At 42.0% G+C, this 17,167-nt stretch overlaps 1 protein-coding gene across 3 annotated transcripts in view; it reads left to right on the top strand.

The window, feature by feature from the left end:
- Positions 1-17,167, top strand: part of EIF3L (eukaryotic translation initiation factor 3 subunit L) — an 88,846-nt gene that overhangs the window by 12,315 nt on the left and 59,364 nt on the right. For 2 of the 3 annotated variants that reach the window (XM_033929563.1, XM_033929564.1), the window contains 4 exons: positions 1,467-1,677; positions 9,444-9,523; positions 10,426-10,487; positions 14,145-14,214. In XM_033929563.1, the coding sequence (XP_033785454.1) occupies positions 1,467-1,677; positions 9,444-9,523; positions 10,426-10,487; positions 14,145-14,214 (423 nt within the window). Of the gene's footprint in view, positions 1-1,466; positions 1,678-9,443; positions 9,524-10,425; positions 10,488-14,144; positions 14,215-17,167 lie in introns of those variants that run through there. The other variant, XM_033929565.1, reaches the window with a different exon arrangement.

Below are 17,167 nucleotides of genomic sequence, written 5' to 3'. Positions count from 1 at the left end.
TGATCTGGAAGTTCCTCATGCCCTCCTTGTTATTTCTCCTCTTTTAAGGATGATCACCTGCTTTGGTACAAACTAAGGAAATGGGGCACTGCCCACTTACATAAGGAGGCGGAGCTGAAAATCTATGGATGATACCTTCTGCAAAACTCATGTGTAAAGGAGAATAACCAACTGGTCAGGACTCCTGTAAACTGGAAAGAAGATTGAGGTAAAAACCTATCTTCCCTTACCCAACCATAGTGGTATTTAACATTTTTTTTTCTCTTCCTGTAGAAAGAAGGATTTTTGTTCTTATGCATTTGTTTGTCTTCTGTTATCTGTATGTATAAGCAATTGGTGATGAATGCATGCTTCTGTTTGGTTCAGCTTTGATCTGGTAGATTTGGATTTAATTACTCTCCTTTATTCAGGTACAATAGATATTGCCCTAACTCCACAGATCTTACAGTGTTAAGGGCTAGATTTACTAAATAGATCTCGCTATTAACACAGCAGCACACTTCAGCAGACCTAGCCATTAGATTGTACTTGAGGCCTGCCTGCCCAAAATTTTATGTCCTTTAGTGAGGCTGGCAGGGATTCTCAAACCCCACCAGCCGAAGACCTCCTTCCTGCTGAATTTACATGTTGGGACTATCCCGGAGTCACCACTGTTCCTAGTCATAGGCCACTCCCTCCTTTGCACATGCTTAGTTTTTACGCTTGTGTGCACAGAGGTTGGCTGCAGCGGCTCTTGGTCAATGGCAACGGCCATCCAATATGCAAACTCTTTGGTAGGGAGGAGGTCTTTGACTAACAGGGTTCGGGGATCCCCACTAGCACAGGTATACCATTTACGTGTGGGCACTGGGGAGGGGGGGACAGAAATTGAATTTGGGTTTGCTTTAGGTTGGGGTGGTGGAAATGAAATTTTTGGCCCACCCTCTTTACTCTCAGGCCCACCCTAAATCAAATACATGGCTATGCTACTGAGACTGAACAATGGCTTCTGGATTCTTCCCATTGCTCTAAGCATAAGGCCACTTCTGCTGTTCTTTTTGTAATAGTTTCTACTGTCTTCACAGCCCAGATTCTGAACAATCTAGCCAGTGCAGCAATAAGAGCTTGACCAGAGGCTGTAGATCACAACTCCCCTTTATAACCTTGTTTGAATACATTCTAGATCTGACACTTGGATGTGTGATTGCAGGAGTTTCCCTCAAAGGCTAATACTGCTATTTTGAGGAGAAAGATGGAACAAAAGTCAAACTTGTGGCAGTGCTACTGAGCAGAAGATCCTCTATCTGTCGTCTTGTCCCATTCTGTAGTTTCAGTAAGATACCATGACATCCTGCTAACAGTAAGATCTAGTGGTAGGATTGCTTTCTAGTCTGTTCTGTTGGGGTTAAAGATGTAGAGGTGAGGGATCAGTAAAACTGTCTCATTGCCTTATTTCCACTTTGCGCCTTTTTTCCTGTGCTTCTCAGGGGACCCAAAGCAAGACTTGGCCTATGAGCGCCAGTATGAACAACAGACTTACCAGGTGATCCCTGAGGTGATCAAAAACTTCATCCAGTATTTCCACAAGACTGTATCAGATTTGATCGACCAAAAGGTATATGAGCTGCAGGCCAGCCGGGTGTCCAGCGATGTCATTGATCAGAAGGTTTATGAGATTCAAGACATCTATGAAAACAGGTATGAAGCAACAGTCTAGAAGAAAGCAACTCAGGCCCTTGTGTTGTGAACAGGTTGAGTTTTCAGGATATTTGCACTGAATACGCATTTCCATACAGTGGTGGCAATGTGTGCAAATGCATCTCAAGCATGTTCCCTGTGGATATTTTCATTACATGACCAGCTCGTGGTACTTGGAGTCTGGAGTTTCTTACCCCTGTTATAGTCCTTCAGAGAACTTAGTCTTTCTTATACTGTTATCACAGTGAGATTCTCTCAATATGCTGTGGGGTCTTGGGTGAAAAGCACTGACAGAGCAGGCTAACACTTTATGCCTGTACCTAGGACTATGGAAAATATGCATATTTCTGTGTGGTTTAGTTTCTTGTATACCGCCACACTGGCTCTAGTTTCTGGTTACACTTAACATGCAATATATAATTTTTTTTCTTTTTAAGTAGTGGATCTTCAAATGTGCTGTCCATATGGTTATTTATGTACTGTTACTGTGTTTCCACGAAAATAAGACAGTGTCTTATATTCATTTTGGGCCCTAAAAAGGCACTAGGTCTTATTTTCAGGGTATGCACATGACCATCTCTCCCTTGCTCTCCTTCACCCCAATTCTTCCTCTTTCCTTTCTCTCCCCCACATGTGCAGCATCTTTCCTCCCCTCCCTCCCTCCCTCCCTCCCATCCCCCTGTGCAGCAAAAGTTTGCCCAGCTTCTAAACTTCCCTTCCTCCTATCCCTTGTGCAGCCTTGCCCAGCTTCCATCCTTCCCTCCCTCCCATCCCTCGTGCAGCAGAATCCTTGAGCATCCCCCACCCCCACTGCACAGCTGAACCCCGGCTGACCTTCCATCCTTCTCTTCCTGCCAACCGTGAACGAGCCCTACCTTCAACTGAAGCAGCATCAGACCGGCAGCACTCTAAACAGGCTGCTTAGCCTCAGTAACACAGCAGAGTGAAATCCCTGAAGGTGGTGGTTGTAGCCAAAAGGATGCCTGTATAGAGAGAGATGTAACCAGCAGAAGAAAGGAGGTGTTTATGCTTCTGTACAAGTCATTAAGCCCCCACAGTTTGCTACAAGAATATACGATGTAATTTTGGCAGACTATGCAAATTTAATCTATACACACTACAACAAAGGCACATAACTCAGTATAAGAAGGGATCACTAGAACAATGACTACAGCTCATAATCACAAGAAGGGCTCAATAAGAACAATGCCAACAGAGAGAGGGCATGCAATACAGAAACACACAAAAAGAAAAAACAGCAAACTAACACACACCAACCAACAAGCACAAACCAAAATACAGCATGAAGAGGAGGCCTACTAAACACAAGATCCATGAACAAGAAGGGAAGGCCTAATAGAGGAACACGCACTAGACTTCCTAGTAATAACGGAATCCTTGCTCACAGACAATAGTGAGGTCGTCATAAGAGAAGCGTGCCTACTTCATGCTCCAAAATAGAATAGGTAAGAGAGGAGGGGGGTTAGCAGTACCAAACTGGGATTCCAACAAATGGGAGCGGAATGTTTACTACTTAGAGTTGGAAAACAAACTAAATGGGCATAATGGTGCTATATTTAATCCCTGACCAAGACACAGAAAAGTGGCAAAACATTGTGAACCTCATCACAGAAAAGTGTCAAAACATTGGGAACCTCCTCACAGAAATCAATCTAAAATTCTCTTCATTCTGGGTATGTGGTGACTTCAATCTACATGTAGATGATCCAGCATGCCAAAAAGCCCAACAGATAGTCCAACAACTAGAAGACCTAGGACTACAAATAGTAATAGAAAAAACCCATGCTAAAGGACACACTTTAGACTTACTGTTCAGCAGAGAAGAGGATATAGGGAACTACAACCCCACCTCTACGAAAGTATGATGGACAAACCACCACTAATACGCTTCAGGATAAGACAACCAGAAAGTAAGAAACAATCAAAAACCTCTGAAACGAGACCGAGAATAGGTAGAGGATTCATAAACAGTGTGGAGACACACCTCAGAGAAGTGAAAACAGATCACAGACCTTACAGAACGGGCAAAACTCTGGGATGAGGCACTAGACCGTAGTCTAAAGGAGGTAGCCCCATTAAAATTACAAAAAACAAGCAAAAGAAAAGATGAGTTCACCTCCCTCAGATGAAATCATGAAACTAAAAAGAGAGAAAAGAAATTGAGGAAATCGGACAAAAATGAGGAAACTAGAAAAACCTGGCTAAGAGTCAACAGAATTTACATCAAAAAGATAAGAAAAGAGAATGCCTTTCAAAAAAGAACCTCGAGGCTGGAAACTCTACAAAAACCCTATACCAGGTAGTATATAATTTGTTGGGGGGGGAAAAACGGAAAGAAATCACCACCAAATGCTCCCTAACTAGTAGAGAATTCTGCAACTTCACAGAAAAAATAATGAAGATACAGAAAGGCAATGGCTTAAATAACATATCAATAGACATATATACAAGAGAAGCAGGAGACACAATGGAAGAGTTAGAAACCATCACAGAGACCCAAGTGAAAAAACAACTGAGAAGAGTGAAACCGGACCCATCATCCCTCAACACATGCCCGTTACACCCAATGAGAGCTTGAAGACCCAGGATTCTCCTACCTCATGGACCTTATTAGTGAATCATTATAGTCCAGACAAGTCCTACTTAAATGGAAACTCTTGTCATCAAGCCCATTCTGAAGAATAAAGAAAAAGACATAGAAGATCTATCCAACTATAGACCTGTAGCCAACCAATTGTGGATATTGAAACTAATAGACAAACTAGTCTGCCAACAAATTTCAGGCTTCCTAGAGAACTCATCAAAGCTAGACCAGGCCAAATCAGGGTTCAGAAGACATCTGAGCACTAAAACCATACTAGTAGCAGTACAGGACTCGGTCCTTAAACACCATGCTAAAGGAGAAGATGTGCTGCTGGGGTTCCTAGACCTCTCAGCAGCCTTTGACCTAGTCCAACACACACTGTTAAAACCAAGATTCATAGAATTAGGCTTCAAAGGAAAAGTCATTGCATGGATAGCGTCCTTTCTATCCAAAACACTGAGGGTAGAATGGCAGGGCAAGCAACACATTAGGGTACCAAAAGGATCCGCTATGTCACCCATGCTGTTCAACAACTTCTTGCAACCACTGAAGAAATTCATCAGAAAACAAATGGGAATGCTATATATTTGCAGATGACATCCAACTGATCGTCCCACTTGTTTAATTAATCCAGAAATTAAGAAAATTAATACATAATAAAGAAAAATATGATATCCAAAAATAATACTCTCTTCCTCAGACCACCATCCCATGTGGGGGGAGAAAGAAAAAATAAGGAGATCTCCAAAAATATTTTGACAATTAAGAAAAAACAGGCTTAATGGGTTAAGTCAGGGGTAGGGAACTCCGGTCCTCGAGAGCCGTATTCCAGTTGGGTTTTCAGGATTTCCCCAATGAATATGCATGAGATCTATTTGCATGCACTGCTTTCAATGCATATTCATTGGGGAAATCCTGAAAACCCAACTGGAATACGGCTCTCGAGGTCCGGAGTTCCCTACCCCTGGGTTAAGACATCTAAATTTAAACAAACCCTATACATTCTGGAGCAACTTCTTAATATCTAGAAAGGCTCAAAGTTGTTCAAGAGCAAAAAAGACGTATTTTATCCCAACATATTTAACCAGACATTTACATGGATAACTCAACAGTAAAGTAGCTCCCAAAGTTTTAACTTGTTGCATATTCAAAAATAATTTCTTGCATTCTTGAGTTGTCTTTGTCACATCGGGGAAAACCCAAATTCTTTGTCCATGAAACAAAGCTTGTGAGACTCGAAAGAACATACACATTACACTTCTCCCTCCGAATTTGCAATGATTAGGGGGCAGAGACGGCCCGTGAATAAGGAAAATTGCGAATAACTTTTAGAGCTGGCTCTAACCCAACCCCACCTCTCTCCTGCGTCCCAAACCTCCCCAGACCTTACCTGGTGGTCTAGCAGTGAAGCAGGGCAGGAGCAATCTTTCTATGCTCCTGTCCCGTGCAGAGCCATCAACAAAAATGGATGCCACGTGGTCTCGCAAGACTACAATGGGAACTCACAACAGCCACTTTTGTTGACGGCTCTGCACGGGGCACGAGCGTAGGAAGATCACTCCTGCTTCGCGTCACCGCTAGACCACCAGGTAAGATCTGGAGAGGTCCGGGATGCAGGAGGGAGGCAGGGATGAGTCAGAGGCAAAAACTCGCAAATAACCGAAGTCGCGAGTTCTAAACCCGCAAATTCAGAAGGAGAAGTGTACTGCATTTAAGTCTTGTTTGAATACAAAAGAAACAAGAAGAGTAGAACAGGATTCATTTTCTACTAGGGATCTTTCCAGAAATTCGGATAAATTATTCATGTCCATAGTTTGTAAATTATCAACTTCGGAGGAATTTCCTTGGTTCTTTTTTTCAGGTAAATAATATATCCGATTTATTGGGAGTATTGGGCTCTGTATATTAAGCTGCGATAGCGTTTTTAGCGTGCGCAGAATTTTAGCGCACGCTAAATCCGTGCTACGCAGCTAAAACTAACGCCAGCTCAATGATGACGTTAGCGTCTAGTGTGCGCGGCAATTCTGCATGCGCTAAAACTGCTATCGCAGCTTAGTAAAAGGAGCCCATTGTTTTTGTAGTAAAAGTTAAAACTTCAGTCGTATTTTTTGAACATATCTCCAGGCGTTACCCCCATAGGAAAATTAAGTAACCTAATATTTAATCTTCTGTTGAAATTTTCGATTATTTTCAGTTTTCCTTTGAAGAAACAATTTATCTTTAACAAAGTTCCCTGTTAAATTTTGCTATGAAGATATTTCTTTGTTTATCTGGCCAAATTTGCTGGTAGTTTCATTTTTAATTGACTCCACTGATATAGATAAACCATCTATTTTACTCACAACTGTTGAAAATTCTTCCATCGATTTGATCACCGCAGCTTCTAACCTTTTGAAGCATACTCCAGACGTTGTCCAATGTCACCACCATTGGGGAGCCTCTTTCTCCTGCTCCCTGAATGGTGTGATTCTCGGTGCTCTGGTCTGCTTCAGCCCCCTCACCACGTGGCTGTATTGGCCTCTTCTGGGTTTCAGACACTGTGCTGTCGCTGGGCCCAGAACGGGTACAAGTAGATCTTTTTTTTTTTTTTCTTCATCAAGATTTACAAAGGCTAGGGGACACTCGAAGTTACAGAGTAATTCTTCTAAAACCAATGGGAAGAAATATTTTTCACTTGGAAAATAGTTAAGCTCTGGAATGTGTTGCCAGAGGATGTGGTAAGAGCGATTAATGTAGCTGGTTTAAAAAAAAAAAAGTTTGGACAAGTTCCTGGAGGAAAAGTCCATAATCTGCTTTTGAGACAAACATGGAGGAAGACACTGCTTGCCCTGGATCAGTGGCATGGAATGCTGCTACTATTTGGGTGTTTGGCAGGTACTTGTGACTTGGATTGGCCTCCGTGAAGACAAAATACTGGATTAGATGGACCATTGATCTGACCTAGTAAGGCTGTTCTTATGAGTACCTACCGGTCCTCTCGTAAGAGCGGAAGGACTGGCCAGATGTTCCTTTATCTCTGGGGGATCTCAGTTTGGCAGAGGAATGGCTGGAGGATCTCCTGCAAGGGCAGGACTCCTCTGTAGTCAGAGTTTTCCACCATGATGAGCTCCAGTAATTGATTAATCAGGTTTCAGCAGTCTTGCACTTTGAGGAAGAGCCACGTGTTGTGGATTCATTGCTCAAAGGGATCTTGAAGGCTTCAAATACCTTTTCCTATGCATCTGGATGTTAGGGATGTGATTCAATAAATCCTCTACTGCACAACTTTTAATATGGTTAAAGGGAGCTTCAACTATCAAACAATTTCTCCACTTGATAGTATAACTTTCTATCAGTTAGCTTGCATCCCTTCACTTTTTTACCCTTTTGGAACCTCAGCGCCACCACTCAGAGCTCAATTGGATTTCATTGCTCTAAGCTTTACGTGCCAGCTCCTCATCGGTTCCTTAAATTTAATATCCGTCTTATATATTTCTTATATTAGCTTTTGTATAATTTATTTTACTTTATATAACTTATAAGCATGTACTTAACTTCCAACTTGTGGTCTCTGGCTAGGGGAAAATCACGCCGACATGTTTCGCTGCTAGAGCTTTATCAAGGCTTTGCCCCTGTTTCGTCGTACGGAACATTTGTTCTCACTGGTCACAGGAAGGAGGAAGCAGAGTCCAAGGTCACCATTGCTCGCTGGATTAAGCAGGCTTGCATTTTAGCAAATATGCCAATCGCCACTTTGCTCAAGGGGACAGATGACTTCATGGGTAGAATTGGCCTTGGTACTACCGGTGGGCATTTGTAAGGCCGCCATGTGGTCCTTTTTGCATTCCTTTGTGCGACAGGTGGATGTGCACAGCAGGATGCAACTTTCAGAGCACAGGTACTTCAGTCAGAGCTCGCAGAGTCCCATCCTTAATGGTCACTGCTTTGGTACTTCCAGTTCATATGTGCCGGTCTGGTGGGACGCTATAGAACAGGGGTATCAAAGTCCCTCCTCGAGGGCTGCAATCCATTCAGGTTTTCAGGATTCCCCCAATGAATATGCATGAGATCTATTTTCATGCACTGCTTTCATTGTATGCTAATAGATCTCATGCATATTCATTGGGGAAATCCTGAAAACCCGACTGGATTGCGGCCCTTGAGGAGGGACTTTGACACCCCTGCTATAGAAGGTGAAATTAGACTTGTCTGTTAATTTTTTTTCTTTTTAGTCCCTCCAGACCGGCATAGAACCCATCTGTCTTTTGGATACAGCATAGGTTTTTTTAAATGGAAGATTTTACAAATACGGTGTTTTTCCTCAGTTCCATGGCATTTTTGGGGCAGTCAACCAGATGCAACTCCCTATATATATATTGACTGGGGTAGCTGGTGGACCAGGAGCACAAAGAGGGGATTGCTTTTGTGTTCCTGTCTGTGTTTTTGTGCTCTTCCTGCTTATCTATATGAAGACTGACTCTAAGGTGCAGAGCAAAGCCTGTTTATAGTTAACTTTGAGGTCAAGCATTCTCAGACTCCACCTGCTGATAGATGTGGAGGAGTGTGTGGCGCAGTGGTTGGATCTACAGCCTCAGCACCCTGGGGTTGTGGGTTCAAACCCCGCGCTGCTCCTTGTGACCCTGGGCAAGTCACTCAGTCCTCCTTAGCCCCAGGTACATTAGCTAGATTGTGAGCCCACCGGGACAGAGAGGGAAAATGCTTGAGTACCTGATTGTAAAACCGCTTAGATAACCTTGATAGGTGGTATATTAAATCCTAATAAACTTGAAACTTAATAATAATAAACTAGATGTGCATAAACCCATTCATCTGTGCCAGTCTAGAAGGACTAAAAAAGAGAAAATTAGCAGGTAAGTCTAATTTCACCTCACTATGTGTAAAATATAATGTACACACAGAAAATGTTTTATAAAATTGCTCAGAATGGCTAGGGGAGGATACAGTGAGTTATACATTTTCTGTTCTGAAAGCTCCAAAGAGGTGTCAGAACTTTTGTTGATTGCTCTGGGTTATAAAGTTGGTGGTAATTCTGTCTTCATCTCTATAGCCTAGGAATGTGCTAGAGCCATGTGGTGGCATATGCCGAGTCCTGCCCCCTCAGAAGTGGTCTGTATATAGCTAATGATATATATATTGATCCTGTCCTATCTTTCTCCTCCAGCTGGACCAAGCTGACAGAAAGGTTTTACAAGACCTCTCCATGGCCTGAGTCTGAAGCCATTGCTCCACAGGTTGGAAATGGTGAGTCCTAAGCTGCCTTCAGAATTTATGTTGAAACTCAGCTGTAAGTTTTGTGAGAACTGGTGATATTTGTTGCTGGTGACTGCATATTTAAGAATTCCTACATCAGTTAGCCAGCAGTCCTAGCTGTACCTGGTTAGCTATGCAGGAACAGCACTGAATATTGACTGTACCAGTATAACTTACTGGTATTGCCACTGATTTGGATATCAATACCAGTGTTCAGACATGGCCTAGCATTGAATATCCAGTTCTAAATTAGCTGGCAGTGGTTGGCATTTACAAAAATTCTTACTGCTGCGGGCTGAATATTGACACACATATGACAAAGCCAAAAAGGGATTATCCTTGGCTCGTGGCACAGATTCTACATGTGGATCTTAGCTTCCCAAATCCTCATTTTTCACCAGTAGAGTTATAAAAGAATAGGGGAAAGTAATGAAAGGAAGAGAATCCAAAGAACTTTGGCTTGTGGAGGCAGTGAAACCGAATAAAAAAGTGAGCTTGAGCAAGGAGAGAAGCATACCAAAGAAAATGGTATGGGCTCACAGACGCATCAGGGAACTGAAGCAGCAGAGCACATTGTAAAAGCAATCATTTTTAGCTTAGCTGCCATAAAGGGCAAAATATCTGCAGCAATCCATATGCTTACATCAGTGGGACATTTTATTTTTACCTGGTTAGCTACACATCAGCCCATGGCAATTTGCCCAATGGTGCCACAGTCTTGGCATCTATACTCTACATATCTGAAGCACAAAAAAAAAGAAGTGAAGGGCAAAGAGGATTTAGCAGAAAAGATGAACACATTGAAACTCAGTATTTCTCTAGGAAGAAAATAGAGAGGAGAATTTAAAATCGGAAGCCCTCTTTAAACCTTTTTCACTGCTGCTATCTTTCAGATGCAGTGTTCCTGATTCTTTACAAGGAGCTGTATTATAGACATGTCTACGCCAAAGTCAGTGTAAGTAGAGCAGTTCCTTTCTTTAATCTGTATTGGATTTCCAAATTCCATATATACTCGAATATAAGTTGATCCATCTATAAGTCAAGACTCCCATTTTTCCCCCCAAAAGGAGGAAAAATGGTTGACTCAAATATGTCGGGCAGCTTAATAATCAAGTGCCCTGCCAGGATCTGCACCCAGCCCCCTCCCTGCCAGGTACTGCACAGAGCCCCCTTCCTTTCTTCCCTCCCTCCCAGGCTCTCCACCCTGTCCCCCCTCTCTGCCCTGTCCATTGTACCTCATCTGATGCTGGAATTCCTGGTGGTCCAGAGGTATAGCGGGCAGGAGTGCGGAAAATTCGCTCCTGCCAGCTACACCTCTGGACCACCAGGGAATCCAGCGGCAGAGGAGGTATGTTGGGCAGGGAGGGGGGACAAGGTACAGAGCCTGGCAGCCCGACAGAAGCCTGCAATAAGTCTAGGAGGGGATTGGGTGAGCGCTGGACCAACTATAAACCAGGACCCCCATTTTTGGGCCAATTTTTGGGTCATAAAATCCCGGTTTATATTTGATTATATATGGTAAGACCCAGACCCTAGTATCTTTCAGTACTGTTGGGGAAGCAGTGACTGAACACATGCACATTTGCGAGTACTCCCCTCTTCAGTGGTTTATTTTTTATTCCTTTCCCATCCGCACCATCCTGATATAGCTCAGTTTTTCTCAACTCTGTCCTGGAGTACCCCCTTGCCAGTCAGGTTTTCAAGATATCCACAATGAATATGCATGAAAGAAATTTGCATATAATGGAGGCAGTATATGTAGATATCCTGAAAACCTGACTGGCAAGGGGGTACTCCAGGACAGAGTTGAGAAACACTGATCTAGCTCACAGAAGATGACTAGCAACACTTGGATGGAGGCTTTGAACCATGCAGTTGAAAGCTTCAGTCCAGCACTAACAGTTGAGCATAGAAACATAGGCCATATGGTTTTTATCTGCCTTCATTTTTCTATCTAGTCTGCCTAACCATACCATCTACTATTCCCTCCTCTCCCTTAAAGATCCAACGTACTTGTCCCAATCTCCCTTGAATTCAGGTACACTTTTTTGTTTCCACCACCTCCACAAAAAAGCTGTTCCAAGCGTTTACCACCCTGTCCATAAAAAAGTATTTTCTGAGGTTACTTCTGAATCTGTCCTGTTTCACCTTCATCCTATGCCTCCTCATTCCAGCATTTCCTTTCAGTTAAAAGAGAATCTCCTCATGCTCATTATGCCATGTAGGCATCTAAAAGTCTCCATCATATCTGCCCTCTCAAGCCTTTCCTCCACAATACACATATTGAGATCTTAAAGTCTGTCCCCATACACCTTATGACGAAGATCACACACCATTTTAGTAGGCATTCTCTACACCGATTCTGTTCTGTTTATATCTTTTTGAAGGTGTGGTCATCAGAATTATACACAATATTCTAAATTTCGGTCTCACCAGAGTCTTGCACAGGGGCATCAACACCTTTTTCATACTGGCCATTTCTCTCCTTAAGCACCCAAGCATCCTGGCTTTTGCCATCATCTTTTCAACCTGTTTGACTTCCTTAAGATCATAACATAGTATCATACCCAAGTCCTGCTCCTCTTTCGTGCAGAAAAGTTCTTCATCCCCCAAACTGTACCATTCCCTCAGGTTTTTGCAGCTCAAATGCATGACCTTGCATTTCTTAGCATTAAATCTTAGCTGCCAAATTTCAGACCTTTACTTAAGCTTTGCTAGGTTCTTCCTCATGTTGTTCACACCATCAAGGGTTTCTGCTCTATTGCAGATTTCTATATCCTCTGCAAAGAGTCAAATCCTACTAGATAGCCCTTCAGCATTGTTGCTTACAAAAATGTTTAAATGAACATGCCCAAGAACTGAATCTTGAAGCATGCCACTTCTAACATCCCTTTCCTCATAGCAATCTCCATTGACCACTACCCTCTGTCAACTTCCACTCAATCAGTTCCTGACCCAGTCTGCCACTCAGTTAATTTTATTAGACGCTTGTGTGGAACACTGTTAAAGGCTTTGCTAAAATCTAAATACACCACATCTAGCGCTCTCCCTCTATCCAATTCTCTAATCACCCAGTCAAAGAAATTGATCATATTACAGTATCTGCCTTTTGTGAATCCATGTTGCCTCAAGTCGTGCAATCCATTGGATTTCAGGAACTTCACTATTCTCTGTTCTAAAACTGTTTCCATTAATTTACTTACCACAGAAATCAGACTTACTGGCCTGTAGTTCCCTACCTCTTCCTTCCACTTTTGTGTAAAGAGTCCACATCCATCTTTCTCCAGTCCTTATGTACCACTCCTGACTCTAGAGAAGAATTGAAAAGGTCAGCCAGTGGAGCTGCTAGATCTTCTCTAAGTTTCCTCAGCACCCTTGGATGTACACCATCCACTCCATCACTTTGTCCACCTTTAGTTTAGCTAGCTCCTCACAAACAGTCTTCTGAAAATTATTCAGGGTTTACCCCCCACCTCCATCCCTATTTGCATTTGTCTTCTGCGATCCTGCTTGTGGCACTTCAGCTGTGAACGCAGAACAGAAATATTTGTTAAGCAATTCAGCCTTATATTTATCAGTTTCTGTGTATTCCTCCTCTTCACCTTGGAGTCTCACAATGCCTCTTTTGCACTTCTTCCTGTCATTCCTAGTGTGAGTTCTTCAGTGCTTGAGGAGATGGAATGTGAAAGAGCTGAGAATGTATGTACATAAGGTGGTCCACAGTAGCATGCAAAAAAAAGATAAAAAAAATCAACCTTGTCAAATCTGGTCTCCACAAGGCTTATTTTTGTTCACTTGGTATGTCTTGCACATGTGTCAAATTTCAGCTTGATTAGACAATATTTAGAGGTCACCCAGCATGCACTGTTTGCTTGCATGTTGCATATGTAGGTGATTGTGCATAACTATGCTAAATTCTGCCATTCTGCACTCACCATACCATGTTTTGTCATTTTATGTATCACCATGCTTTAAACTATGTTTGCCATCTCTATCAGACAATGGTTGCCTTGCTATTTTATACCATGATGGCTGAGAGTGTGGTGCAGAGATTATAACTACAACCTCAGCACCCTGTAATTGTGGATTCAGGCCTACATTGTCCCCTGTGACCCTAAGCAGGCTATTTGGGTACCCCATTGCTCAGGTACATTAGACAGATTATGAAGCCACTGAGACAGAGAGGGAAAATTGCTTGAGTACTGAATAAATTCATGTAAACTGTTCTGAGCTCCCCTGGGAGAACGGTATAGAAAATTGAATAAATAAATGAATGTATGTTATTGCGCATAACTAGTCTACATGTATGTTGTTTAACCAAGGTCCTTATGATCTTTTGAAAACAGTATATTAACAAGAGTGATCCTAGTTATCCATACTTGAACCTTATAAATGCCATCTAATTCATTCAGGCAATACATAATGAGGCTACTATTGAGTGTTCAGGGATCTATAGGAGAACAGACTAAAGAATGATATGAGAGTCAAATGATTAATGGGTAAAAAGAAGATTATTGATAGATGTATAAGCCAAGAGGTATTCTTGGGATATTGTAAAGCCTGATGTACAAGTGGTATTCATTGCACATTTCCTGTCTATATTTTGTTACAGGGTGGCCCCACGCTGGAGCAGCGGTTTGAGTCTTATTATAACTACTGCAACCTCTTCAACTACATTCTTAGTGAGTCACTTTCAGTGCAGACAGTCTTCCAGCTAAGTGCAGCCTCTTTGTGATGTTGGGTCAAGGTGTGGCTTCTGTACTTTTCACACCAGCTCAGTGGAGTAATTTTAAAATTGCTTTTATCCAGTCATAAGAACAGAAGATATGTTATCATGAGTCGGACCAAGGTCCACTGAGCCTGGCATACTGCCTTTGATGCCAATCCAGTCTCAAGTACATGGAAAATTCCAAAGAGTAGATTCATTCCTGGTTGATTTTCTCCATTTTTGTATGGCCAATAATGGCTTATGAACATTTCTTCCAGTAACTTATCTAAATCCATTTTCAATCCAACTATGCTAATTGCCTTAACTGTATCTTCCAGCAACAAATTTTGCAACTGAATTGTGTTCTTAGTGGAAAAAGTACTTTAATTTGTTTTAAATCTGCCACCCTTTAGTTTAATGAAGTGTCCCCTTATCTTAGTGCTATCTATCAGGATAAAGAAACCATTCACTGTTTACCTGTTCTACCTCGCTCAAGATTTTGTAGACCTCCTATCATATCTGCTTTCAGCTAAAGTTGCTTGCTTCCTGCTCATGACTATCATATGGGAACATGGTTTGTGCTTTGCAAATCATATTCCTTGTGCAGTAATGGCATTCATCAAAGTAGAAGGGCCATGCAGAAAATTTTGAGTTTGATTTCATTCTCTAATTTCTGTTCTCCAGGCAGGCTTGGGATGTTTTAGAAGCAGTGTTCTTAGCTCCTGGTGTGAAATGAGTCTTCACCTTTGCTTTTAAGAAACAGTTTGTGGCGGGACTTAGGTTTTAAATTGACAAAGTTACAGAGATAGCTGCAGTTTATGGCCCCCTCCTGAGAACCATTACTGCTAAGGCAAATACAAAAATAGGGGGAAGAATTATGTGTGGTGGCTAGTTCAGTTTGAGTTGGATTGCAAAGGAGCAGGAGGAACCTGCAAGGACAACCCCCTCCCCTCAAAAAAAAATAAAAAAATTTCATCCAGAGAGCATGGTATCTATTTTCTGGCATCATGGGCACAAAGCCTATCCATGCTTAAATCCAGTTTACAACTTTTACAAAACACAGCAGTCAAATTAATCTACAGAGCAAAGAAATTTGATCATGTCACCCCCCCCCCCTCCTTCGTAATGCCCATTGGTTACCTATCACACACTGCTTAACATACAACATACTTCTAACCTATAAAACCAAACACTAACACGCCAGCTTTCATTGACAAACTTCTGATCCCCTATGTTCCTTTCCGGACACTCCGATTCAACACTCAAAATTTGCTAACAATTCCATCTTTACAAGAGATATTCTATGATGCAATCCATAAAACCATCTTTTCAGTCACTGCCTCCTCTCTATGGAATGCACTTACATTAGAATCGAACCCTCTCTAGACAAATTCAAGTCCAAACTTAAAACCTTCCTCTTCAAAGATGCATATAACACCTGAAACAATTCACATGCAGAGCTCATGGAACATCCCTCTCGGATGTCGTCAAAACGCTTCTTTAGAAGCAAACCCAATCCTATTATACTCCCCTTCCTTCTATTTCCCTTCCCTTTGGTTTATTTTTTATCTCGATGTATTTATTCACCTTTCCCTACCCTTCTTCCCCTCTCTTCCAGTATGTCCTTTTGTTACGTATTCCCCTTTTTAGATTTTATTTACTATACCATTATTTGGTGTACTGTCTTTCTTTTAATTTATCTTTGCATTGTAAACCGTTTAGGTAATATTTGATAAACGGAATATCAAATGCTGAATAAACTTGGACGAGTAGACAAGAAACAGGTCTTTAGTAGTTTTCTCCAGCAGTGGTGAAGAGCAGGCTCCTGGGCCAGCTGGAGAGCTGGAATCCAGGCGAGCAAGGGGTTTACTTTTGAATTTGGAATAATCTCATGAATGAATGAATGGCTCGCACAAACAAACCCATTTTCAGTTGAGTTTGGGGATAACTCGGAGTCTGAGCTTCCTTTCTCTTCACCAGATCCCCTCTTGCTTCCGTGTTACGATTCAATTTTTCTTTTCTAATTTGTTTTGACTGAGGAAAAAATTGAGTATTGGAGAAGAACTTGTTGCTATTTATGGCTATCTTCATCAGTACAGGAGTGAATCTTAATGTTTTTTGTGTTTCCCAGGGGAAACTTGCAGGGTTCTGATTTTTGGATGTTGTGGAGTTCTGGCAGTTAAATCTTGACATGCAATTTTGACTTCTATTTGTGTTTATACTGCATCCCAAGCCTCAGTTTTACTTTGTTTGATGATCTTCAGCCACATAGTGATAGAAGATATATAGAAGGGGTGACAAACTCAACCACAATGATGTTACTATTGAGTGACTAAAGAGAGTTACTTGAATTCAAAGAAAGTCACTACATGAAAAAATATTCATCACTGATATTTCAACAATTCCAACAATTGTCAAATGCTATAACTGATAGAACTCTGCTCAGAGACATGAAGGCAATATAGAAACATAGAAAAAGCGGCAGAAAAGGGCCATAGCCCACCAAGTCTGCCCATTCCAAGTATCCCCCCCCTGAATTTACTCCCTTAAAGATCCCACGTGAGTATCCCATTTTTTCTTAAAATCCGTTACGCTGCTGGCCTTTATCACCTGGGGTGGGAGACTGTTCCAATGATCCACCACTCTTTCGGTGAAGAAGTACTTCCTGGGATCGCCATGAAACTTCCTTCCCCTGATTTTCAGCGGATGCCCTCTGGTGGTTGAGGGTCCCATGAGCCAGAAGATATCATCTTCTGACTTGATGCGTCCCGTGATGTACTTATACGTTTCAATCATATCTCCCCGTTCTCTTCTTTCCTCAAGTGAGTACAGCCGCAACTTCTTTAGTCTTTCTTCATACATGAGATCCTTGAGCCCCATGACCATCCTGGTGGCCGTTCGCTGAACCAACTCGATCCTCAGCACGT

The sequence above is a fragment of the Geotrypetes seraphini genome, chromosome 2, assembly GCF_902459505.1.
Source record: "Geotrypetes seraphini chromosome 2, aGeoSer1.1, whole genome shotgun sequence".
Taxonomy (NCBI): Eukaryota; Metazoa; Chordata; class Amphibia; order Gymnophiona; family Dermophiidae; genus Geotrypetes; species Geotrypetes seraphini.
This window is presented reverse-complemented; position numbering and strand designations above follow the sequence as displayed.